This window comes from Nelumbo lutea, chromosome 1 (genome assembly GCF_056320005.1).
Source record: "Nelumbo lutea isolate HS-2025 chromosome 1, American lotus-T2T, whole genome shotgun sequence".
In the NCBI taxonomy this organism is placed as follows: domain Eukaryota; kingdom Viridiplantae; phylum Streptophyta; class Magnoliopsida; order Proteales; family Nelumbonaceae; genus Nelumbo; species Nelumbo lutea.
In genome coordinates this window covers 91,243,623-91,269,572 of record NC_142684.1, presented here as the reverse complement: position 1 = coordinate 91,269,572, position 25,950 = coordinate 91,243,623, and the positions used below count along the sequence as shown (strand labels likewise).

Genomic DNA, 25,950 nt, shown 5'->3' with positions numbered 1-25,950 from the left:
TATTAGGTTTTTCTTGCTTCTTACGAAGTTTGTGTGACCCAAAGACCTCAATAAAAACACCAAATGCATTGAGGAATCAACAGGTGTATCATGTCTGTCCTCCAAGATTTTCAATAAACTATAAATTTTTGGAGACTGATTGAACAACCCAAAAAATAATTTGAACCCATAAAAATTATTATGAACCTTTTTTTAATATCGAGGACTATTTGAGAAGACAAAAAGTAAGACTTAGAGTTGTTGAAGTAATTTGTATCTCTCCTGTGAAGTTAGCAATGGACGATTTATGTCTCAAAAAACTTATTAATGGCGTTCCACACCATTGAACAATTTATTGAGTTAAAGAATATAAAAAAAGGTCTAGCTACACAAGTTTGTAGGTGCGGTGGAGAGGAGGTGAGAGAGAGAGAGAGAGAGAGAGAGGAGGGGAAGAATGTAAATTGGGTTAGCGGGAAGAGTTACCATGGTTGTTAATCCCGTTACTCTTATAGAAGTGTAGGGTTACGTGTCATGTGGAGAGCATTCTCCAACAGCCCAGGTTGTTGGCCCAAAGTTTTCCTGTGAAGCTTAGGCGGTGTTCGACATTGTGTTCATCTCGTGGATGGGATCGAAACTCGTGGTTAGGGCCCGTCCACACTCTATTTTTGATTCTCTGCTTCACACTCTCCCTAAAAGGCCTATTGTCTGTTTCACATTTTAATATTTTTGTCAATAAAATATTAATTATTTTACTTATTTTTTATTTTTTATTATTTTTTATCAATAAAATAATAATTTTGAATACTTAAAATATATATTTTTTAATTTTAATTATTTTACTATTGTTTTTTATAAAAAAAATAATATTCATTGGTTAATATTAATTCATTGATGCATTTTTCAATATATTTATCATATAAAATGTAAAAATTAGTTATTTATGATTAATTGTGTAGATCAAGGTCTTCGAACCGTCATTAATCTGGACGGTTTAGGCAAGTGGTTTCATTTTACCCCAAATCTAGTTTTTGGCCAAAAGCCGTTGAAAAGGTCAATAAACCATTGACATGGGTGGTCGAACCATCGATTCGTTCAAAGTTTTTGACCATTTTTTTTATTTTTAATTATTTATTTTTTAATTTGTTTGTCAGAGCGGGCCGTCTGTTCGAACTAGACGGTCGGACCATCGACCTGGAAACCGGTGGCCAGAATAGTTCGTTTCTGAGTCATTTTTTAAAACATTGATATAGATCATTTATAAATGTATATGAATATATGAAATCAAAAAGTATGGTGTGGACCGATTCACACCATGTTTACAAAACACTACTGTGGATGTGCATTAGTCCAGTTTATCCATAATTAAGAATAACTATGGACTGTAGTATAGTATGGATTATTTCTTACCACAAGATGCAGTCATCCACACCAAAACACCCCATTAGTTTGGAAGGAGTACAAATACAAATATATACCATGAAAAATCTAGCATTTTGCATTAATTTGTATGCATTTGTACTCTTTCCAAACTAAGCCCGAGGGATTGGAGGCTCTATTCTTTAAAGACGAGGGCATGTGGCGAGCAGAGCAGCCTCGGATTCGTTGAAGGCCGTCCTCTGTCCCAGGCCCAAGGCCCAAGATTTAGTGGAACGAGAAACTAGGGCCCAGGGGTTTTTTAATGCAAGGATCCTGTTCGGCTGTTCGCCGCCTGACTGACGCGAGACGCGATCGAGGGGAAGGGCGGAATTTTCTTCCCGTCAAAATCCTCTATTTTCCCTGATTCCCTCTCGTTTCTGCCGCTCCCCCTTCCGGGGATGACGTGCTGCAACCACGAGAAGGGCCCGCAAGAGCAGCACCACCGGCGTCACCCTTATCTCACATGATGTTCAGCTCCAAGAATCCTAACCCCGTCTACAGCGGCGGTGGAATCAGGTCCGTCCGTCTTTGTATATTTGCTTTCTCCCCTCATTTGGTTTCTTATTTATTCAATTTCAAAAGTTGATTTTTGTTCAGGTCCGTCTTTGTGTCTTTCTTCTTTTTTTATTAATACAATACCAAAGTTGTTTTTTTGTTTTGTTTTTATTTTTGTGGAATGATCTGCCTTGGTGGGTCGTCCTCTATTGCTGTTGAGATGGTTCCATCGGTCGTTTTCTTTATTGGTACTTCAGTTTCTTTGTTCAAGTTCGCAAATATTTCTGTTGTTATCATCCCAAATATGTCGATTTATGGTAACCTGGATTAGATGATACTCTATTGCAGTTTTGGATTATTCTTTGTGACCTCCCTTCCTGAAATCCTTTACTGCCAACAGACCAGTCGTTCATATCCCCCACGATCACCATGCTGCATGTCTGATATGCTGCACGTTCATTGAGAAATAGAAATGAAATGAGAGATGAGAAGCCAATTCACCTTGAGTTTTATATTGGCAAACATCTGTCTGGTATGCCCTTTTCTCTTTATGTGTTAGGTGATCAACCGTTAATATCTTGCCAAGCACCATTTTCTATATGAAGAAGGTAAATTTGATGGGCTATTTGAAGACCAAATTCATTGCCATGAGAATAAGGCACATGGTGACAAAGTGAAATTGTTTCAAAATGATTTCCATTTTGGAGGGAATCAGTATCATTACGAATAGGTCTGATTGGTTACTAGTATTTTACCCTAGTTTTTTTTATCAGTAACAGAATCAATTATGGTAAAAGGATAGGTACAAAGGCAGGGGAGATAAACTCTCTTACTCCCCTAAAATTAAAATATAAAGATTACATGTAAGCCTAGAACAATTGATTTCTTCCCACCCCTTGTTTAGCTAGTGCATCTGCAAATGAATTAGCACACCACTTTTCCCATTGAAGCATCACTGTCATGTCTCGGGTCCACCATTCGAAGATTCTCTTCTCATTTAGGTAATTCTACATTCTGCTTTCCTCTTTCTGCAACCAATCTATTACCAGTTTTGAGTCTCCCTCTATAATTAACCTCCTTAAGTTGAGCTCCTTCACCTTTTTGACACCTTCTAGAACAGCTAGAACTTCAGCTCGGAGAGACTCTCCTTTCCCAATTGGACCTGAGAACATAGCAATAATCTCACCCTCCTCATTCCTAAAGACCCCTCCAATGCCTGAAGGGCTAGGGTTTCCTTTGTTGCTGCTCAAAGTTTAGCTTTAAGAACCCAGGAGTTGGAACAGTCCATAATGGATGAAGAACATTTTTCTTGGGAGCTGACCAAGCCACTTCCTTCCAATTATTCAGCAAAGCTGTTGTGGATACATCTTCAAATAGCTTCAAAGATTTTACCCATTGCAGCACCCTTGTGGTGATTAGTTCAATTAGTGCCTCTTTAGACCTTTCCTTGTCGTTAAAAATTCTGTTACTCCTTTCCTCCCAAACTGTCCAACAGACTGCTGCCCTTGTACTTCTCCATAACACCTTTCCCCTCTTCTTTGTCCAACTGCCAACAACAGAGCCAAAGAGACCTTGAACATTTGGTGGGGGAGTCCATCTGCAACCATACAAAGAGAAAAACCATTCCCAAATAGAAGACACAAAAGAACAAGAAACTAATAAATGATAGCAGGACTCACCATCAGCTTTACAAAGAACACACCAATTGGGAGATAAGCACCGAAAAGGCTTCTATCTTTGAAGGAGATTGCCAGTGTTAATCCTTCTCAAATAGGCTTCCCAACAAAAAGCCCCAATTCTAGGAGGAAAATCAGTTTACCCCAAACTTCCTTAACTGGAAATGTTTGCTCGACATTATTAGAATCTAGAGTTAAAACTTTGAAAAAGGAGGCACAAGAAAAAAGCCTAGAAGGGGAGGGAGTCCAAATACATGAATCCAACTTTGAAAGCTCTAAGCAAATGCCTTGTAGTAAATGAAGAAGAGACAAAAGACTGTTTAGATCTGAGTCCCTGGTTCCCTTATAAAGCCCAAATGCCACGTAAGCTCAAGACCCTCAATGGGGGATGAGAGGAAGGTGGAAACTGGTTCATTTTTGTAATCAGATAAAGCAAAGAGAGAGGAGAAACGGTCTTTCAAAGAAAAATCCCCCACCCATAGGTGTTCCCAAAATTTTTACCAAATTCCCAGAACAAAGATTATATCGGATAAGAGGAAGGAGTGAAGGAAGGATGGCATTATAGATTTCCATGGAGAGTCACTAGTAGCTCGAGCCAATACTCCTGCATCCCAGCCTTCAACCGTCAACCCATGTATACTTACAATCACCTTGGCCCACAACCTCTCCTTTTCTATTGGTAACCTCCACAACCACTTACCTAACAAAGCCGCATTTCTTTTTTCTTTTTTTTTTTGATCAATAACACTTTCATTAACTCATCAAAAGAAGATTTACAATAGGAAGACAAACATGCTTATCTTCTTTTATGAATATTACCAATTCCTAGACCTCTAGAGTTCATACTTTTGGTTACAATATCCTAATTAACCTTGTGATCTTTTCTTTCCTCCCTGGGCTCCCACAATAAGTTTCTAATTGTCTTTTCTAGGCTCTTGGAAACCCTAACTAGACTTTTGAACATTGATAAGAAGTAAACAGGTAAATTGGCCAAGGTTGATTTGATTAAGGTTATCCTCCAACCCAAGGATAGGTAATTCCTCTTCCATGATGCTAATCTCTTTGTTGCTTTGTCCACCACTGGGTTCCAGAAGTTTACATTTCTTTGATTGTCTCCCAAGGGGAGACCCAAGTAACTCATGGGCCAATTTGATATTTCACAACCCAAGATAGCTGCACAGTTTGACATTTCCTTTTCATCCATATTCACTCTGACCACACAACTCTTTCCCTTTCATATTTTTCACCAGCTAAGATCATATCCTTTAAAGAATAGAATTGTGTCATCAGCAAATTGCAAGTGTGTGACAAGCACACTATCCCTTCCCACTCTCCTTCCTTTTACCAACCCTCTAGAATCTTCTTTTTGGAGTGGTCTCCCCAGGACATCGGCTACCAAGGTAAAAAGAAAGGGGGAAAGAGGGTCACCCTACCTAATCCCTCTCAATGCTGGGAAGTGATCAACTACAGTTCCATTCAACAGGATTGAATAGTGACAAGTCTTCAAACATCCCCTAATTCATTTTTGCCATTTCTCCCCAAAACCAAAGTTTTCCATCACTTCCTCCAAGAAAGACCAGTCCACCAAATTATAGGCCTTCTCCAAGTCAAGTTTATAGACTATACCCGTTTTTCTGTTCCTTTTGTAATCCTCAACACTCTCATTCGCTATCAAAATCTGATCGATAATTTGTCTATTGTTAACAAAAGCTCCTTGATTTGGAGAGGCAATAGAAGGAAGCACAAATCTTATTCTTTGAGACAACACCTTAGCAATGATTTTATACAAACTATTAACCAAGCTAACGGGTCTGAAATCTTTTGGATGTTTCGCCTCTAACTTCTTTGGGATCAAAGCAGTAAATGTAGAGTTCAGTCCAGGATTTATTATCCCTCTTCTAAAGAATTTATTGAAGATCCTCAATAAATCATCTTTCAAAATGTCCCAACAATCTTGATAGAATGCCATGGTGAAACCATTTGGCCCAGGTGCTTTGGCTCTATCCATTGAGAAAACTGCCTCCTTTATTTCTTCCAAATCAAATTCCTTCTCCAACCATGCCTTATGTTCTTCTGTTAACCTCGGCCACTCTAGCCCCTCCAATCTCACCCTTCCCATTAAAGGTCTTCTAAAGATAGATTTAAAGTGATCCACAAAAGCTCTAGCAATTTCACTTTGTTGAGTGATTGAGACTCCATCCACTTCAAGCTTCGAAATAAAACTTTTCCTTCTTCTACCACTTGCTAAGGCTTGGAAGAATTTTGTGTTTCTATCCCCTTCCTTTACCCATTTATGCCTAGACTTTTGCCTCCAACTTATCTCTTCTTTAAACAGGATATCCTCTAGTTTTTTCCTCAGAGACCATCTTTGCTCTTATCATCTTCCCCAAAAGTGCCCTCCCCTTCTTTGGCGTCCAAGGTTTCAATCTGATTTATCACTTATTTACTTTCCTCCTTTGATATGGAAATAGGCTAATGATCGGAAGTAATTCTAGGCAAAGCCTTTGACACCAAATCACCCTAATGGTCCTACTAGTCTACTGTGAATAGGAATCTATCAAGTTTTGAGCAAATTGGGTTAACCTGTAGGTTGGACCACGTGAATTTACTGTGGAGTATAGGCAACTCTTTGAGACCCATAGAATTTATGAAGTCATTGAATTTCTTCATGCTACTGGTGACTCTTGACCTTTCTTTATTGGTTTCCTCAACAAACCTAATCACATTGAAATCCCCCCCCCCCCCCCAATACACCATGGTCCTTCCCATAGTCCCCTGATATCCCCAATTCATCCCACATTTCATTCCTCTCCCTATATCAGTTTGGACCATATATGTTTGCCAGGACGCACTCAAACCCATCATTCAATTGCCTAAATTTGACCGACACTGTAAACTTTCCTATCAATTCTTCCACACCTTGCAACAAATCATTTTTCCAAAGAGTCACTATTCCACCTTATGATCCCCATGATGGAGTCATAGCCTAGCTTATACCTCTTGCTTTCCAAATACTTCTTGCCCAACTATCATCAAACATATTCATAAGAAAAGAAACTATCATCAAACACTGACAATTTTGTTTCCTGGATGAGATCTATATCAGGGTTTACTTTCCTCAAAGATTCCTTAATTAAGTCTCTCTTTCTAGCACTTCCCAAACCTCTAACATTCCAACTAACCAACTTATCTCCAATCTTTATCTCTTCTACTCCTTAGACACTTCCCTTTCCCCTACCTGTTCCCTCTCTTCCTTCCCTTCCTCTTGCGGAATTCCTTGTCTCCTTCCACATCCAGTCTTAATCTTTCTGCCTCACTCAGCCTCCGCTTTCTTATCTTGCCTTCTTCCTTTTTCCTTCCTAAATAAGTTTTCAAATCATTAGGGTCTTTAATTTTACAACCAAGCTTGCCTACAAATTCAGCCACAGAGTCCTCTTTATTTATGTCTCTAAACTCCCCTAACACTCCCACCATTTTGTCCTCCCTTGGGTTAGGTTCTAAGGTCCTAGTAGAAATTCCATTGTTTTGCAACTTCCCTTTACCTAGCTCCTCTCTTTTCAACTCCTCCAGAAAGTTCTCAATCAGTCCCCAAATTCTTTTACCCTTTTCCTCTTCAGAAATCCCTCCAGACTCCCTATTTGTCAAATCCTCTGTCACATAGAGTTGATGGTTGTGGGAAGGCTTGGCAATCAAGAGCAATGGCTGTAGACACGGAACAGAGATTAGTATAAAAAACCGAAATCACAAGCATACCTTGGAGAGACACAGAAGGGACAACAGTTTCCTTTCCTTTGGAGGAAGACATCGGAGGAGTACCGATTTCCATTGAAATGGTAACTCTATGAGGGAGAGCCAATGGTTGGTACCATTAGCGGCCTGCTTCCGGTACTCTGTTGCTGATCCCTCACTGGCACATCCTTGTTTAGCGTCTAATGAGTTTCGACTAGAGCCTTATTCGCTTCTTGTCTTTGGCTTTCGTTGGGAAGTGATTTTCTTTGATTAGGTATTAGAATTTCTTCCCCAACACCCAAAATATTCTCAGCCCCCATTGAGGTCCCTACAGCTGTTGTATAGTTCGATAGATGTGTGACTTTTGCAAGCTTCTTCTACTCCAAACAACTCGGATATGTGGAACGTCTCCCCTATCTGTTCTGTTTCGGCTAGACTTTTCACGCTGCCAATCAGAGATTTTGCATCCGACTCATAGTCATCGTCTTTGGAATCTTCAACATCTAGCCACCCTTCATCCACTATGTCTCTCTTCTGAACATTCTCTGATAAACTTTGGATTCGCTCGCTTCGCTCGCTCACCGAAGCTCCGAGCCCCTATTTGGTAATGTTGTTCATTCATTTATCCTACTAAAACATCTTCTCGAAAAGCAATTAAAATTATAAAATCATTATTTTTTTTGTGTGAGAACTAAGAATTTAGGACCCTAACACGGACTTGTTTGGGCTTGCCTCGAGGGGGCGTGGCACAAAGGCGGCTCGTAGAATCAGGAATGTAATATGTTTGACATTACATTAGCTATTTTAAGTAATGCAATTGAGGAAAAAAAGAGATCGCGGGTTTTACATGCTTGACAATGTTTTATATGTTTGATTTTATTTTTAATTCACATTTGAATATGCTTTACATGTTATGTTTATGTATTTTAATTTTAGTTAATAGGTTTTTTAAAAAATTTATTTTAAAATTTAATGTTTATATTTTTGTATATTTTTTATTTTTGTGCATTATTTTGATTTTTTCCTTTTTTTGACATTTTAGCATTTTCTTTTTATTTTTGCACCTTGCTTCAAAAAGGCGTGCCTTGCGCCTCGGGCACAAATTGACCCCTGTGCCGTTTTTGCACCTTGTGCTTTTAAAACACTGCCTTCAGTTGGGAATGATAGACTATAGTTATCATCCCCAACCTTAATTTTTCCTCCACAACTCACATGACTACTTAAAGAGTCACATGAGCCACTAGTGAGAACATCAGACGGCCCAAGCTTCCTTTCAACCTGGCCCAAATTTGGTTTGGTTTTATTAAAAATACTTTCTTCAGTTGCTTTTTGTGGTCCCCACCCTGGGTCTGATCGAGCACCCAACTTAACTGCCTCCAAGAAGGTCCTAGGCTGCTCTTTAAACCCTTATAATTTGAAAATTTTTGAAAATATTTATTTTTCTAGAACTCCTGCAGCTTGACTCCCTTTAGAATGTTCACCTTAGCAATTTTATCAAGGATTTCACTTGCCTTTGCCACCTCTCCTTTATTGCCATGTGAGAACCACCAAGCCAGCTCGCTTCATCTTCAACCTTGGAGCATTCCAACCACAACGACACTTCAGCTTCTGTAGCTAGCCAAATTTTCTGCCATCGCCCTTCTACAAGCAAGTCGCAAGACCTTGGAATGGATTCTGGCTTAACACCGGAGATTTTGGCAGTCACCACTGCAAGATTTTCAAAGCTGAAACTTTCCAGTCTTCTCCCTACTGCTGTAGCTATCTTGGCAATACTCTCCTCCTTCTCGTTACAGTTCATCGCCCACCTTTCAAACAGCACCAGTCCCTCCTCTGTTTCCACTGTTGCCTCCTCCACTGTTTCTCCATTTATGTTAACAACCACCCTATTGCCACTGAATGGTAATAAGGCGGCTTTACTTTTGATCTGGAGCTTTCCCACCACTGCATCCAGTACTGACCTCCAGTGTTTTATTTTTTCTTTGCTGTAATTGTATACCTTTTCTCCCAATCCCTCTTTTCAATCTCCATTAACAACCTCAGAGATTTATCCTGGGTTGCAATCCTTTCATTCTCTAGTCCCTTGTGCTGGTTGTTGACAAGGCCCGAGGCACTTTCAGGCACTTCTAACTTCTGCTTTTTCTCCTTATTACACTGGTCTTTCATACACACCTTGCTATATTCCTTCTCCAGACCTGTCATTTCCATATTAGTCAGGTAGTGTTGAAGTATTTCCGAAACTGCTCTCCATCCTTCTCCCTCCTTGCCCTCCGGCAGACAGACCATTTGCTTTTTGTTTCCGTTGAAAAACTCTGCACTTGTTATGTACCACCCCTTCTTGTTCCATCGAAGAGTACTCTGATACCTTTTCCCTGAAACACTCAAAAAGCTTTTCCATCCTTGCTGTTTTACCGAAAAAGAAGCGCCATCAACAAAACCCTTCATCCACGACACAGCATTTTCAAGCAAAAAGATGGTGGCTTTCCTCTCCTCTCTAGGCTTTAGCGACTGTCTTCCTTGACTTCTGGCTTCTTCAAGTATGAATCTTTTTGTTTCTACCTGTATCTCTCTTCTCCATTTCGCCATGTTCACGAGCCTACCTGTGTCTCTGTTCTCCATTTTTGTCTGATGTTATCCCTTAACTTTTTGGCTGTGGTAGCTTGATGGGAATGGATCCCAACTCTACATCCTCTTCCACTGCTCCCACTTATTCTAGTCTATGAACTCAAGAACAATTCGTGCTTCCGGCGATGGAAACAACGTCACCCTCTTGGCATATTTTCCCCTAGTGTTGCTCTAAATTATCTTGTGGACTGCTATGCTTGTTGGTTCAGTTTGTTCTATAGTGGCTGTAGTAGAACATTCCTCTAAGAAGAGATGCAGTCTCCTTATTTTTGACATTGATGCAAAATGTACAGCATGTACAATGAGATCGTACTTAAATATAAATGATCTCAGACTTTTGAAAAGAATGCTGTTCAAGAATTAGAAAGGATAAATGAGAGCTGTAAGGGCCAGAAATGTTTTAAACAGAATGTCAAGCTTGAGAGATGCAACAGGATCCAGAAGAAGCACCAAGATGTCACGGGGGTAGTTCTACAGCGGAAGAACCCGTGCGGCATCCTGGCCAAGGCAGGCCAGAACAAGCCTTTATAACGCATATAGGCTAGGAGTTGCCTGATGGGATGGCTCCACCAAAGTCAGTAGAACTGGATCATGACCTCAAGTCCAATGGCCGGGGCACTCTTCTGGCTCAGACCGGTCCATGGGAGGCGCCGCATACGTGCTAAAGGGGGACAACCATAATGCAAGGCGACCATGCGCCGATGAGGTGACTTGGCACCGATGTGATGGGTCTCCTGTATGCCGATGATGACAGGCACCTGTGTGCCATGATGATAGGCAGTTGCTTGGGTCGGAACACACCCATGCGCCAAGGGCAACTGGGTAGCTCACTCAGCTTGGGCAAGGGACTGGCGTGGTGAAGGGACGTGCTTGAGCAAAGCCCGCATGCCAAGCCTCCCTTGAGTATCGGTAGCGTAGTGCCGGTCCAACACTGTCCCCATGAGCAAGTGTGCGCCCACGAGGAACCCTGGTAGCCATGCTAGCCGTTAACTAGGGCCGCCCCGCAAGGGGATGAAGGTCTAGGAGTGCCAAGGTTAGGCACCCAAGGAGGTCGACCACCCCTCCTCAAAGAGTACGTTAAGCTTCTGGAGGTCTGCTTGAAGATGACATCAATTCTCCCAAAAATCTTACAGGCGAAAATGACGGGCATGTCCCTAACGTAAGCCTGCCAAGCGTAGGCAAGGCTAAGCCTATGTCAGACTGTCACAGGCTCCCCCACTCAATCCATTGTCGACCTCGACAATGGTCTTCACGTGAATGCGCGTCTGTGTCCCGCGCCATCCACTTCTCCACCAGTTCCTGGGCTCACCTGGTCAACCCGGGTCTTGCCTATGTTGGTGTCCATTTATGGGGACGGAACCATTTCACCATGCCAGCCGGCCTGGACTTCACCCCTCCATTGTTGAGGTTACTCAAACCGCGCAATGGCTATGCCGTTGAATTGTGAAAGAAGGGCCCTTGAAGAAATTTGTGTGGTGCTTCGCGGAGGTCCTCCCCATGTATCATCTTACCTCAAGGCTCAACCGTCTTCTTGGTAGCTTTTCAGTGATGCTACCGAACACGCTGATAGGTCTACTCCTCATGTTGGCGATGACCTGGGTACCCTTTCACCATGCTGGCCTACAGACTTCACCTCGCTCTGTGCGGGTTACTCAAACCTAGCCATGGCTTATGCTCTCCTGGCCCTCGAAACTACACTTCGCCTCGCCGACTCGGGCTACATCTTCACTCCGAGGGGGCCCCACTGCTGCTGCCTCAAGGAGACCTAACCGCAATCTGTGCGAGTGTGGCAACTTTTACCCATGACTTGCCAAACATGCACTCGCCTTGTGATGCGCTTTCGCTGCTGCAAGTGATCCACTTGAAAACTGAGCATGTCCACCTGAAACTTTGCTGGTGTAGGGCCGCCATGCTCCAACGACTTGCGTAACCACATTCCTAACAAGGCCCACGCGTCTACCCCCGCATGAGGACAACAACCAATGCGTCTGCACCCGCAAGGGAAGCTGTTTTAGGGTCATTGGAATGGGAACGCGAACAATGAATGGCCTCTTGCTAGGCCTGATAAACACTCTGCTCGGGCAGTGTACCCATATTCCTATCAAGGCTCACGCGTCTGCCCCCGCATGAGGACAGCAACCAATGCGTCTGCAACCGCAAGGGAAGCTGTTTTAATGTCATTGGAATGGGGACACAAACACTGAAATGGCCTCTTTCCATGCCTGATCTGAATTCTGCTCGATTCTGGGTGGAAGTGCCTAGGGACCGCACCCCACAAAATGCTGCTTGTCGAAATGACCGCTTCAACTGGCTCTGGGCTAATCTGCTGAAAACCAATTGCGGCTGCAATTGGCCAACTCGCTTTGATACCAACTATCACGTGGGTAGTTCTACAGCGGAAGAACCCGTGCGGCGTCCTGGCCAAGGCAGGCCAGAACAAGCCTTTATAACGCATAGAGGCTAGGAGTTGCCCGATGGGATGGCTCCACCAAAGTCAGTAGCACTGGATCATGACCTCACGTCCAATGGCTGGGGCACTCTCCTGGCTCAGGCCGGTCCATGGGAGGCGCCGCTTACGTGCTAAAGGGGGACAACCATAATGCAAGGCGACCATGCGCCGATGAGGTGACTTGGCACGATGTGATGGGTCTCCTGTATGCCGATGATGACAGGCACCTGTGTGCCATGATGATAGGCAACCGCTTGGGCTGGAACACACCCGTGCGCCAAGGGCAACGGGGTAGCTTACTCAGCTTGGGCAAGGGACTGGCATGGTGAAGGGACGTGCTTGAGCCAAGCCTCCCTATCGGCAGCGCAGTGCCGGTCCAACACTATCCCCATGAGCAAGTGTGCGCCCATGAGGAACCCTGGTAGCCATGCTAGCCGTTAACCAAGGCTGCCCCGCAAGGGGATGAAGGTCTAGGAGTGCCAAGGTTAGGCACCCAAGGAGGTCGACCACCCCTCCTCAAAGAGTACGTTAAGCTTTTGGAGGTCTGCCTGAAGATGACATCAATTCTCCCAAAAATCTTACAGGCGAAAATGACGGGCATGTCCCTAACGTAAGCCTGCCAAGCATAGGCAAGGCTAAGCCTGTGTCAGACCGTCACAAAGAGGTATATGTTTCAAAAGACTTTGAAAGGTTAAGAGGGGGTTTGTTTGGGTTAGGTCCTATCAGGAAGGTGAAGAAAACAAAGATATCTCAGAAGAAAAATAAAGAAGGCGATTGTTCAAATTCTTGGTGGAGATGAGTGATTGGAGTTTTGGGGAGTGGTTCGAGGCTGTAAGTCTGTTGGTGCTGGTGTCTGGAGGGGGTCTTTTTTATTTAAAATAGTTGGTAAATTTGGTTGGTAGTGTTTTTTTTTTCAATAGAAGTTGGAGGTGTAAGTGAGTGGTGTTGGTTTGTTGTTTTCCTCTTTTTACTTTTCTTCTTTTGGGTGACTACCGGTCATTCTTCTTGTAATATTCTTATTCATTTTACTAATATTTTTCCTTTACCTGAAAAAAAAAACAAGTTCTTGCAAATGGTACTAGTTACATGGGCAACTAAATTATTTCATTTTTGTTTGTAGCTTTCTTACTGGTAGCCGAAATGGAAGGTTCAGCTATGGGTATTCCAGTTTTAAGGGTAAAAGGGCATCAATGGAGGATTTCTATGAGACAAGTATATCAGAGGTCGATGGTCAGATGGTTGCATTTTTCGGTGTTTTTGATGGTATTCCTTTTCTTTTAATTTGACGCACCCTACATAATGATACTTGCTTTTGGAAATTTCTATCAAGAACAAGCTGTGTAATAATAACAAAATGTAGATATCATTCTGGTTGTTTTTCTGCTAGGGGAATTGCTACCACTATTCCTATACAGTGCCTTACTTTGCTAGTATGGTCTGTCATTTTAGTTGTTGCAATGGATTTACTAGGGATTCAGAATCTTCAATCTTTATCCTTGATTACTGTAATTCTTGTTTGCTGATTTTTCTTGGTCTGCTAACAAGTTAGGTCATGGAGGTTCCAGAACTGCAGAATATCTCAAGAACAATCTCTTCAAGAATCTGAGCAGCCATCCTGATTTTATCAAAGATACAAAATCTGCTATTGGTCTGTGGATTCTTTATTTAGTGCTACTATGTTTATTGACTACCTGATTTTTTATCCTTGTTGTGCCTTGCGGATTTTTTGACATTGGGTAAATTCTTCCTTGCAGTTGAATCATTTAGGCAAACAGATATTGATTATCTCAATGAAGAAAAAGGCCATCAGAAAGACTCTGGTTCAACTGCAACAACTGCTCTACTACTGGGGGATCGGTTGCTTGTTGCAAATGTGGGAGATTCCAGAGTGGTTGCTTGTATGGCTGGTTCAGGTTGTCTGCCTTCTCCATGAAGATGACTATGACGTGAGATTGGGAAGTATTAGGGTAATATGCAGAAAATCTGCTATTATATAGATAAAAAGAAAGGATTGCAAAACCATTGCTAACTAAAGTATCTTTGAAATATGATTCAATCTTCTAGATGTCTAAGACGAGAGCATCATGTTTATAAAGTAATGTGAAGTTTTTTTTGGATATTTTTATTCTTCTGTCTTCTTTAATGGGTTTAAGACTATAATACTATAATATTGTTGCTTATGTAGGGCCTGTTTGACAAGTCTTTTTGAGAAGATCTTCTCGTAGCTCTGACAGTCAATAGACACATTGAGCTTTTGATATTAGATCTGGGCAGCCTGAAGAGTGTTTGGCAGACGCGCATCTTTCCGTGCGTTGTTTTGGGTCTTTCCGCGCGAGATTAAAATGCGGAAGACGCGGGAAGCTTCATTTGGAGCTTCCCAAAATCAGCCCAAAATGGGCTTCCCGCGTCTTTTCGGCGCCCCATCTTTTGGCGGCGAGATCTTCCGCGTGCCAAACAGGATTAAACTGATCTTCGGTCTTCCCGGCTTATAAGCAGCCGAAAGACCGTGCGGAAAGACGCGCCAAACGGGGCAGTATTTTATTGGATAAGCAGAAATTTGTAGGTTATGGATTTATTATCAATATATGAATCTACAACAAAGCCTATCAAAAAATTCTACAACGAAAAACTTCTCTTCACTTTTTGGGTATTAATGATAGTGTTCAACTGCAGCTGTTCCATGGTCAATTGATCATAAACCTGATAGATCTGATGAATCCATAAACCTGATAGGTTATGGATTTATTATCAATATATGAATCTACAACAAAGCCTATCAAAAAATTCTACAACAAAAAACTTCTCTTTTCACTTTTTGGGTATTAATGGCAGCGTTCAACTGCAGCTGTTCCATTGTCAATTGATCATAAACCTGATAGATCTGATGAACGTCAAAGGATTGAAAAAGCTGGAGGGTTCATTATATGGTCTGGTAATCTCTCTCTCTCTCTCTCTCTCTCTTTCTCTCCCTCTCTCCCACCCCCTCCTGAGTGTGTGATGCGTGGGCACATGTTGCCATTTGGTATATTGATATAGTTGGCGATTGTCTTCCAGGTTTCTGAATTATGTTAGTGTGCTTTGAGTTTGTTGCAGATCAAATATTATGTGATGCAAAGAATCCTACTCTAACCATGTGACTTGAATATTTCTGCTTGATCAAATTTTCTGAATCCCTCTTGATCAAGTTTCTGCATGCTGATGATGAATCAGTGCACAAATGAGTATTTGACTATCCAATAATGCTTTGAATAAAGGGTATGGATATACAATTAGTGTGTTTTATGGTCCCTAACTCCACATAAACCAAGAGAGGAGAGGAAGTGATACAATCTGGATTGTTTCTCACAAGTATAGCTGAACTGCGTCTGGGAATCCATTAGCTTCTGATTGATTTTCAAATGGTTTCAGATTCACAAGATCAATTGACCACAGTTTTGATCAACCTTCACATGATAACATACTTATATCCATATATTGTTTCTTTTTTTCTATTAAAAGGAAAACTTGGGTAAGACAGGGATTTGATCCTTGGTCAGTTGGAGCTACATCCACTGATTTTACTGGCTGAGCCAGCTGGTGCCTTCCTATATACTTTTTTTTTTTTTGGATCAATACCTTCCTACATACTTTAGCTTTTAGTTAGCATCTTCTACACTACAATCTTCTCAAGTAACTCTGAGTTTTACCAGGTACATGGCGGGTTGGTGGTATTCTTGCAGTGTCTCGTGCTTTTGGAGACAAACTACTTAAGCCATATGTGGTTGCTGAGCCAGAAATTCAGGTAGGTTTCAAACTTGTTCCTTATTCTTCCAATGCTGGACTATTTTCTTGCACACCTTGGTTCTAAGCCTTATGAAGAAGGGTTTGCATCAGGCGGGAATAAGTAACATTATCCAAGCCCATGCATGAATCTTGACTTGTTTTTGACATCACACTAAGGTATTGATATGCTCTAGGAGCAGGATGCTGTAGATGTCCCAAATAGTTAGGATAATCCTTAGGGGCCATTTGATAACAACTGAAATTGATGATATGAATGACTTGTTGCCTTTTCCTTTGGTGGATAAAATAGTAAAATGATAAAGCATCCAAGGGTATGATAATCTACCCAACTTCAGCTTCTGCCATTAAGGAGCATATGACCTGCTTAGAAACTTATTCACTGATAGACAAAACTATAAGTTTTCAGTTCAGCCACTTCAGCTTTTTTGTTTTGTCAAATGGCTCCTTGGGTTGATTTTTTTATTTTATTTTTTGTCTCCCACTGTCTTGCTTTGTAAAGCAAAATTTGTATTAGAAGAAAGAATGTTCAGAATAGACAAAGGTCCAGCACCACAAGGCTACATGGAAGAAGGTTGGAGACAATAATACGGCTTTTTTTTGACAAAGTGGTCAATGCAAGGTGAAGAGCTAATACCATTAAAAACTGGAGAGTGAAGGGTGTTTGGTGGAACAAGAGAAAGAAATAGAGGATGTCATTGTGAAATTTTATGAGCAGTTATATAGTAAGCCATACAAAATAAGGCCAAGTCTAGATGGGTTACGATTTGAAATGCTAACTGAGCAACCGGCAGCAGAGATAGAAGAACCCTTCTTGAAGGAAGAGGTGAAGCAAGCAATAGATGAGATGGAAGAGGAAAAGGCCCTAGGACCCAATGGTTTTACCATCATGTTTTACAAGAAACATTGTGATATCATCAAGCATGACTTTTATCTCGCTGATCCTAAAAAAGAATGGTTCTGTAGAGATGAAGGATTTGTGGCCTATCAGCTTGATTGGAAATGTGTACAAGATTTTGGTGAAAATCTTGGCTTGAACGCTAAGGGATCATAGTTTTCAAGGTGCCAAGGTGAGGCTAGGCGACAGGGAGGCGCCTTGTCGCCTAGTTGCCTAGGCAGGCGCCTAGGTTCCATAACCATATATCTTAGGGTAGTTCCTAGGTTCCATAACCATCTTTCCTTGATAATTATTCACAATTTTCATAAGAGAAGTATAATTTTAATGTTTAAGTCTAGAAAATCGACATTTTATGAGAAGAAAAAGAACAAAGAAAGAAATTTCAAAAAATATAGGGGCTGAACCCCTACTTTTGTTATAGGAAAGAAGAAAAGAAAAGGTGGAAGAAGAAGAAGAAGATGTGGAAGAAGAAAGTGTGTTGATTAGACAAAATTTTAAGTTCTTCCCTTGCTTATTGGTTCAGGTTTTGAAAATTTTGAGGGTTCAATCAATGATCAAAGTTTCGATATGATACACCCTGTATCGGGTGTATTGTATTGTATATCTTTGGGGTCCCGATACCTGTTTACAGGTGTTTTCGGGGACCCATTTTTTAAATAATATATATTTAAAAATGAAATTGAAAACCAAAGAAATTAAAAAAAAATAGGGGGAGTATCGTCATAAGTACCAATACACCTCTACCAATACACAGAGGTGTATTGATAGTTTGAACCATGGGTTCAACACAGCAGTTAGCAATGTTTGCGTTGATTAAACCCTAACAAAATAAGAAAATAATAAAAAGAAATTAGTATATAAACACATAAAATGAATATTCTAGTTTAATAATGTCTATTTTATAATTATAATGCCAAAAAATTAAAAATATAAAAGTATTTTATAACCCAGTGCACAAAACAGCTTGGTGACTGGGCGAGGCAAGCCTCCAAGGGCGCCTTGTCGCCTAGGTGCTCACCTAGGCGTCACCTTGACAACTATGTAAGGAATGTAATGGATTCAATCATTTGTCTGTACCAAGGAGCTTTCATTCATAACAAACACATACATGATAGAGTTCTTATTGCAAATGAACTCATTGACACAAGGAGGAAAAATGGGAAGAGTGGTTTGGTGTGTAAAATTGATATAGAGAAAGCCTATGATCGTGCGAACTAGGCTTTTCTAGATTATATGGTGATAAGGATGCATTTTGGACTAAAATAGAGTAACTGGATGAAAGTTTGTGTTACAAATCCACGACTCTCAGTTTTGATTAATGATCCGGTGAAAGGGAATTTCAAAATTGATACAAAATGACCCATTATTACCATTGTTATTTCTCATCGTGGAGGGCCTTGGTAAAATGACAAGAAGAGCAACTGACCTAGGAATTTTGGAGGGTTTTGATGTTAGCAACACGGTATAAAGGTTGCACTTCTACAGTTTGCAAACGACAAACTCTTTTTTGCAATGTGTCATCGGATCAGGTGCTCAGCTTAATGTACTTACTATTCTGGTTTGAGGTGATTTCAGGTTTAAAAGTTAATTTGGCCTAAAGTGAAATGATAGCAGTTGGAGAAATCACTAACATGCAGGAGCTAGCTGATGTGTTGGGTTGTTAAGGTTGGAAGCCTCCCATCAAAAGACCTTTCTTTTTTCCTTTTTTGAAGAAAGACAAGGTGACCCTGATCAAGAGTGTGTTGACAAGCCTCACGGCTTATCATATGGCCATGTACCCAATTCCTTCAGAACTGGCATAAAAAATTGAGAAAATAAGGGATTTTATGTTAATGGGTTGGAAAGACTCACAATATCATTTGGTGACTTGGGAACAAGGTCTTCAATGTAGTTTCTTCTGCGGCCTCTTCTTTTCTTTCACAGTTTCATATTGGGGATTTGCTGAATGATCTTCACCTGATCAGGTCAAAAGGAGCAGGCGGTGGCTCCACAACAGCCAAAGAGCGGCCTTTTTGTAAGGTTGAATAAGGGTCATACTGTAACAAAGAATTGGCTCTGTGCCCATCTGACAGAAAAGGAAAAACAAGTAAGAGTGTACACTTTGTGAGGAACCTGATTGGGGAAGTAGTTGGTTTGCACCTTAAGAGAAGAGAATTGCTGAACTTCTCAAAGTTGGGAAAGACAAGCGTGCCTTAAAGGTAGAGGCGTAAATCGGGCTGTGCTGGGCCGGCATGCTACGGCTTGTGGGTGGCCAGTGCTTTTGGCAGGCCGTGGGGCCGCGGGTGGCATGGCCCGCTCGGTTGTGCCATTTTGTGCCGGCCCATGGGCTTGGAAACCCAAGCCTGGCATGACCCAACCCATTGTGCCGTGCCGAGCCGCAGGGGGCACAACCCAATTTACACCTCTACTTAAAGGTGGCAAAGAAGAAGCTTGGTAGGGATCAGTCTAAGAGTTGCCCCATGGATATGGTGTTTGGAGTGGCATCTCCAAAACTTTTTCACAATATATGAAAGGGATCAGTCTAAAAGTTGGGATTGGTAACAAGGCCAAATTCTGGCTGGATCCTTACTGTGACAACAGACCACTAAAAGACATGTTTCCTATCTTGTATAATGTGGCAAAAAACAAGCAGGCCTCATTTGCAGAGTCTTACACATTGGAAGAAGACAGAATTACATGGACTGCTTTCTTTTAGAAGGAGATTCAATGATTGGGAGATGGAAATGGTGATTGAATTTCTAGCTCTACTCCAGAATCAGCAACTTAATTTGCAATCCTAATATTCTAGACACTGGAAATGGGCATAGTCAGGTGATTTCAGACTGAATTTTCTAACCAAGGCTATTTGGTGATCTGCGCTGCTCTGTCAAAAATGAAGTTATTTGCTTGGGTAGCACTTTGGGAAAAATATCTAACTAAAGAAATGTTGACGAAGTAGGGCTTCAACATTTCAGATTTGGTATGCCCTTTGTGCTGCAAGGAGACTGAAACTTCTAACCACTTGTTTATTTGCTGCTTCAGTGCAACCGTCTGGCACCAATTCTACAAAGCCTTAAATCTAAATTGGTGCTTCTTGAGTTTAGTGAGAGCACTTTGTGAAGAAAAACAGGTTTTGGGTATGTCCAAGAAAGGTAACTGCTGTTGGTCAGTCATCCCACTAGCAGTGCTGTGGGCTATTTGGCATGAGAGGAACAGTAGATTATTTGAACAGAAATCAGCATCTGAAGAAAGGGTGATTAATGGAGTGATTACAAAATGTATTTAAAGATGACACTTTTTCTGCTGCTTTTTCGAGAGTGAGCTTTTTAGTAGGACCCTAAATGGATATACATGTAAGAACCTCTTTGTACAGGGGCCCTTTTTTTTCTTTTAATGAACTTTACCTTACCTTTTCTCTAAAAAGAAAGAATATCCACAATATAATAAATGTACACAAAATAAGGCAGCCCTGATATAAAAGAAAAGAAATTAAAAAGAACCAAGCAATAAAAGAGCACAAGGCCTTAGCCAACAAACCATCAACAGAAAAAAGCAACTAAGATTCCTAATTCATTTATTCAACATAAAGGCAACAAGAATTAGATATAATGAAAGCTGCAAAACATGCTCTTGTTTTGGATGTTGTCAGTAGAAACTTGCCACACTGAAATTTTGTTTGGGAAGGGTGGACTGGTTACATACCAAACCTTTGGCATGTTTATGTACAAAGTGGATTCTCTTGTACTCAAACCTCCTGGAAAGCTTGAGAGTGGATTTAAAAGAGGGGTATGTGGTGGAGGTGGACATTGAGTGTTGGAAAACGTGGGGTTACTGGTGCAGATCTATATTTGGTAGTTGTGTAAAAATAGATTTGTATATATTCCTAGGATTGTGGAAGGATTGATTTAGAAAGTTTTTCTTTCTATTTCTTTCTTTCTATTCTTGTACTTTCTATTTTCTTTTCTTTCTATTTTTCTACTTTCTATTTTCTTTTCTTTCTATTTATTGCAGCAGCTTAATGTATAAATAGGCCGATTGGCAATAGAATGAAATACATCAGTATTCTACCATTCCAAAACATGGTATCAGAGCTCTAGGTTTGTCAACCTTGAGATTTTTTCGGCCTTCATTGCCAGTTTTTCGTGTTTCTCTCTTCTGGTCTTCAGTGTTGATTTGTAACCATAAGTGTTCCTTTATTCTCCTTTATTCCAGCCAGTTCTTCCCTCATTTATTCTCCTTTTCTGTTGGCCTTATTTTTTCCTCCATTAACAATGTTCGACATGATTGCAACAAATGCTTCCGTCCAAACCGATGAAGGAGCAACAAATTCTCATCCTCACACTGGTGATTTGCAGAATATTTAGACAACATATAGATTGAATGGCCAGAACTACTTGAAGTGGTCACAACTAGTGCGTACCTATTTGAAGGGAAAAGGAAAAATTAGTCACCTTCTTGGAATAGGGTCAAAGTTGGGCGAGCCAAATTTTGATGCTTGGGACGAAGATGACTCCATGATTATGTCATGGTTGTGGAGTTCAATGACACCTGAGATCAGTGATACTTGTATGTTTCTTCCCTCTGCAAAGGCTATTTGGGATGCTGTCCGACAAACCTTTTCCAAAGCCCATGATGCTGCTCGTGTCTATGTGGTCAAAGTAAAGACAGTGGCAGCCAAACAAAGGAGCAGAAGTGTTACAGAGCATGCAAATCTGCTGCAAAATTTATGGCATGAGCTTGATCATTATCGGGTTCTTGAGACAAATTGCCCTGATGATGCTGTGATCTTGAAGAATTTTATTGAAAGAGATAGGGTGTATGATTTTTTGGTCGGACTGAATGTTGAATTTGATCTGGTCTGAATACAAATTCTTGGCAAAGAAGAAGTGGCTCCATTGAATGAAGTCATAGCCCTTGTCAGAGCTGAGGAAAGCCGCCGTGGAATCATGCTTGAGCCTAAAGATCTCGAAGGCTCAGCCATGGTGGCAAGGGGAGGAAGTTACTGTGGTTCAAAGGGTGAGAATAATCACAACTTGGCTTGTGACACAACTACCCGTGACTCTAACGATAACCTCTGGTGCACCTATTGCAAGAAGCCCAGACACACAAAAGATCGGTGCTGGAAACTTCATGGGAAACCTCCCACATCTAGCAAGGAATGGGGAAATCGAGGAGTTTCAAAAGGAGTTCAACAGGCCCATACTCCACAACCCCGCAGCAAGAACACTCAAGTCAGGGACCATTTAATGATGAAGAAACTGAAAGGCTAAGGAGCTTCCTGAAATCCTTGAAACCAGGAAGTGGTTCTACCTCTCTTGCTCTCTCAGGTGAGTCTTTATCTCTAGGGTTACATGCCTCGGCTAGTGTTTTTCCATGGATTCTTGATTCTGGAGCTATTGACCACATGACACCCTCTTCACTACATTTTCTCACCTATACACCCTGTCCTAGTAATAGAAAAATTTTTGTTGCTGATGGTTCTTTCACCATAGTGGCAGGGATTGGGAATATTCAAATTACTCCATCCCTATTGCTTAAAAATGTGCTTCATGTTCCTAAGTTATCCACTAGCCTTATCTCTATACATAAACTCACCCAGGATGTGAACTACAATGTTGTGTTCTTTCCTTCTTACTGTGTATTTCAGGACCAGGTTTCGGGGAAGAAGATTGGATTTGCTAAGGAAAGGGATGGACTCTACTACCTTGAAGCAACCAGCAAACCATCTCACACTGTTATGCATGTCACACACGAGTCATTCTTATCTACCTCCAATAAAGATTTAATTTGGCGTCATCACTTCCATTTCGGTCATCTTTCATTTCCTGTTTTAAAAACAATGTTTCCTTCCTTGTTTAAAGGAATTGATGTTGAAACCTTTCATTGTGATGTTTGTGAACTTGCTAAGCACAAAAGGGTTTCTTTCTCAATCGGCAATAAAAGATCTTCAACTCCTTTTTATTTGATTCATTCGGATATATGGGGCCCTTCTCAAATTCCCAACTTACTGGTTCTAGATGGTTTGTCACCTTTATTGATGATTGCACTAGGGTCACATGGATCTTTCTTTTTAAGTCTAAATCTGATGTGGGCACCATTCTTCCCAACTTTCATAACATGGTCCAAACTCAGTTTGGTGTGAAAATTAAAAGGTTTCGATCTGATAATGTTACAAATTATTTTAATCAAAATTTGTCCCCATTTTTCCAGAAAGAAGGCATCGTGCATGAATCCTCCTGTGTTAACACTCCCCAACAGAATGGAATAGCTGAGAGGAAAAATGGCCATCTTTTGCAAACCACCTGAGCCTTTCTCTTTCAAAACCGGGTGCCAAAACAATATTGGGGGGAAGCTGTCCTTACTGTTGCATACACCATAAATAGACTACCATCTAAAGTTCTTGACAACTGAAGCCCAATACAAGTCCTTTCTCAATTCTACCTTGATATTCGAACCTCAAATAATCTCACACTAAGAATTTTTGGCTGTACTGCCTTTGTTCATGTCCATAATAAGGGAAAATAGGATCCACGAGCAATCGGGTGTGTCTTCTTAGGATATTCCCCAACTTAGAAAGGTTATAAATGTTATCATCCAGTCACTAGAAAATTCTACACCTCCATCGATGTCACATTTGAGGAGGGACAATCATTTTTCACTCAACCTTATCTTCACGGGGAGCCCTCACTAATGGAAGATAAGGCCTCAGATCTACTCTCCTTAGATGTATTACCCTCCTCACAGTCATCCAACCGTCAAGAATCACATCCCTCTGAGTCGCAATCCTCTGAGCCCCACATACCCGAGTCTCAACAAGAGTCAAACAACCCGACCATTGAACCAAATTCAGACACTGTTAACCCCACCAATGATGTGCATGATGATGTGAGATATATGCAGGTTTACTCTTAGGAGAAGAAATCCAGATCCTCAACTTGTGCAAGTCCAAGATTCAACTCCTAATCCTGAAACTTAGGGATATGCAGAACCTGAACCTACACCTTCATAGTTAGAGTATGACCTACCTATTGCATTGAGAAAAGGAACCAGAGAATGTACCAAACACCCATTGTACTCTTTAGCCAAATCTATATCGTTCCAAAGATTCTCTAAATCCCATAAAAGTTTTCTAGCCAGCCTTAACACCATTCCAATTTCTAATACTCTAGCCGAGGCACCTTCTAATAAGGAGTGGAGAAAAGCCATGAGAGTGGAAATGGAGGCACTAGAAAAGAACAACACATGGGAAGTTGTGGATCTACCAAGAAACAAGAAGACTATAGGTTGTAAATGGGTATTCACAATTAAGTACAAATCTGATGGGTCGTTAGAAAGGTACAAAGCACGACTGGAAGCCAAGGGATATACATAGACTGATGGGGTAGATTATCAGGAAACTTTTGCCCCAATAGATAAAATGAATACAGTAAGGGTGTTGTTGTCTTTGACTGCTAACTATAATTGGGATTTGCAACAGTTTGATGTAAAGAATGCATTTCTCCATGGTGATCTAGAAGAGGAGATATACATGGACATTCCATCGGGTTTTGGAGAAGGCATTAAGGGGAACAAAGTTTGTAGGTTGAAGAAAGCACTATACGGCCTCAAACAATCTCCAAGAGAAGTGAGGAGAGAGCAAAGGCGAAGGAAAGGTAGTCACTTTCTTTTTTGGGAAACCCTTGGTTTCTCTTCCCAACCAAGAGTCGGAAGCCCTTGGTTTGAAAGCCACAATGAGTCTACAAGGGGGGAAGTGGGTGAGGAATCTTGCAGAGAGACAATAATTAGGGAAATCTTAGAAAGCCTCTTGGGTGAAGTGGAAATGAAGGATTTGCAGAGAGGGAGCCTAGAGGGGACAGACAGGGTTGTGGTTGGAGGTAAAGTGAGAAGGAACAAGAAGCTTCCTAGGAGTGAAGAGAGTGCTTCTTTAGGGAAAGAGGAAACTTTTGGGGAAGAGTTAGTTGCAGAGTTTGTGAAAAAGTTGGGGTGCAAGCTGAAGAACCCGAATGACCTAAAAGCCTGCATGCAGAATAAAGAGGACAGCAAGATGAAGTTTAGAAGGCTGAGTGAAGTGGAGAGATTGAAAAAAGATATTGAGGGGGACATGAAGTTCGAAGTGAAAGGGATTAGAAGAAAAGGGTCTAAATAGTTCTTGGAGGCCTTAGGGTTAAAGCCTTTAGTTTTCAATGAGAATCCTAAGTTGGAATGTGAGGGGGTTGGGCAGCTTTAGGAAGAGAGCAACGATCAAAGAGGTAGTTAAGAAGTTCAATCCGGATGTGGTTATGCTTCAGGAGTCCAAAAGAATGGATTTTGATTGCAGCTGGGCAGGTAGTGTGTGGAGTTCTAGAGGTATTAAGTGGGTGGCTGCTCCTTTGTGAGGTCCTTCGGGAGGGATTGTGACCCTATGGAAAGAAGAGATTCTCTTAGGTGTGGAGGAGCTAATTGGAGATCACTCTGTCTCCCTGGAGTTCAAACAGGTGGCCGATGGGTATGAATGGGTACTATCAAATGTGTATGGCCCCAATGACTATAGACAAAGGGAGAAATTATGGGAAGAATTGAGTGACATTAGAGGCCTTTGGGATGGACCCTGGTGTGTGGGAGGGGACTTTAATGTAGTGAGATTTATGGAGGAATCCAACAACCCCAGACAGAGAGTGACAACAAGTATGAGGAAGTTCAACCAATTTGTGGACTCTTTTAATCTCGAATAACTTCCTTTCCTAAATAATAACTTCACTTGGTCCAACCTTCAATCTCAGCCAATTTGCTCTAAGTTGGACAGGTTTTTGTTTTCAACAGATTGGGAGGATCATTGGGGCAACCTTACTTCTAGGGTTCTCCCTAGACTCACCTCAGACCATTGGCCAATAGTTTTGGTAAAAGAGGATTTAAGAGGAGTAGGGCCTACCCCTTTCAAGTTTGAAAAT

General features: G+C 41.2%; 1 protein-coding gene across 2 annotated transcripts in view; it reads left to right on the top strand.

The window, feature by feature from the left end:
* The first annotated feature begins 1,486 nt into the window (after positions 1-1,486).
* Positions 1,487-25,950, top strand: part of LOC148876098 (Protein phosphatase 2C family protein) — a 42,697-nt gene continuing 18,233 nt past the window's right edge. The window contains exons 1-6 of one of the 2 annotated variants that reach the window (XM_088966108.1): positions 1,487-1,911; positions 13,487-13,629; positions 13,916-14,014; positions 14,121-14,279; positions 15,212-15,298; positions 16,056-16,147. In XM_088966108.1, coding sequence (XP_088822234.1) covers positions 1,859-1,911; positions 13,487-13,629; positions 13,916-14,014; positions 14,121-14,279; positions 15,212-15,298; positions 16,056-16,147 — 633 coding nt within the window. In that variant the 5' untranslated portion in view covers positions 1,487-1,858. The remainder of the gene's footprint in view (positions 1,912-13,486; positions 13,630-13,915; positions 14,015-14,120; positions 14,280-15,211; positions 15,299-16,055; positions 16,148-25,950) is intronic. The other variant, XM_088966109.1, reaches the window with a different exon arrangement.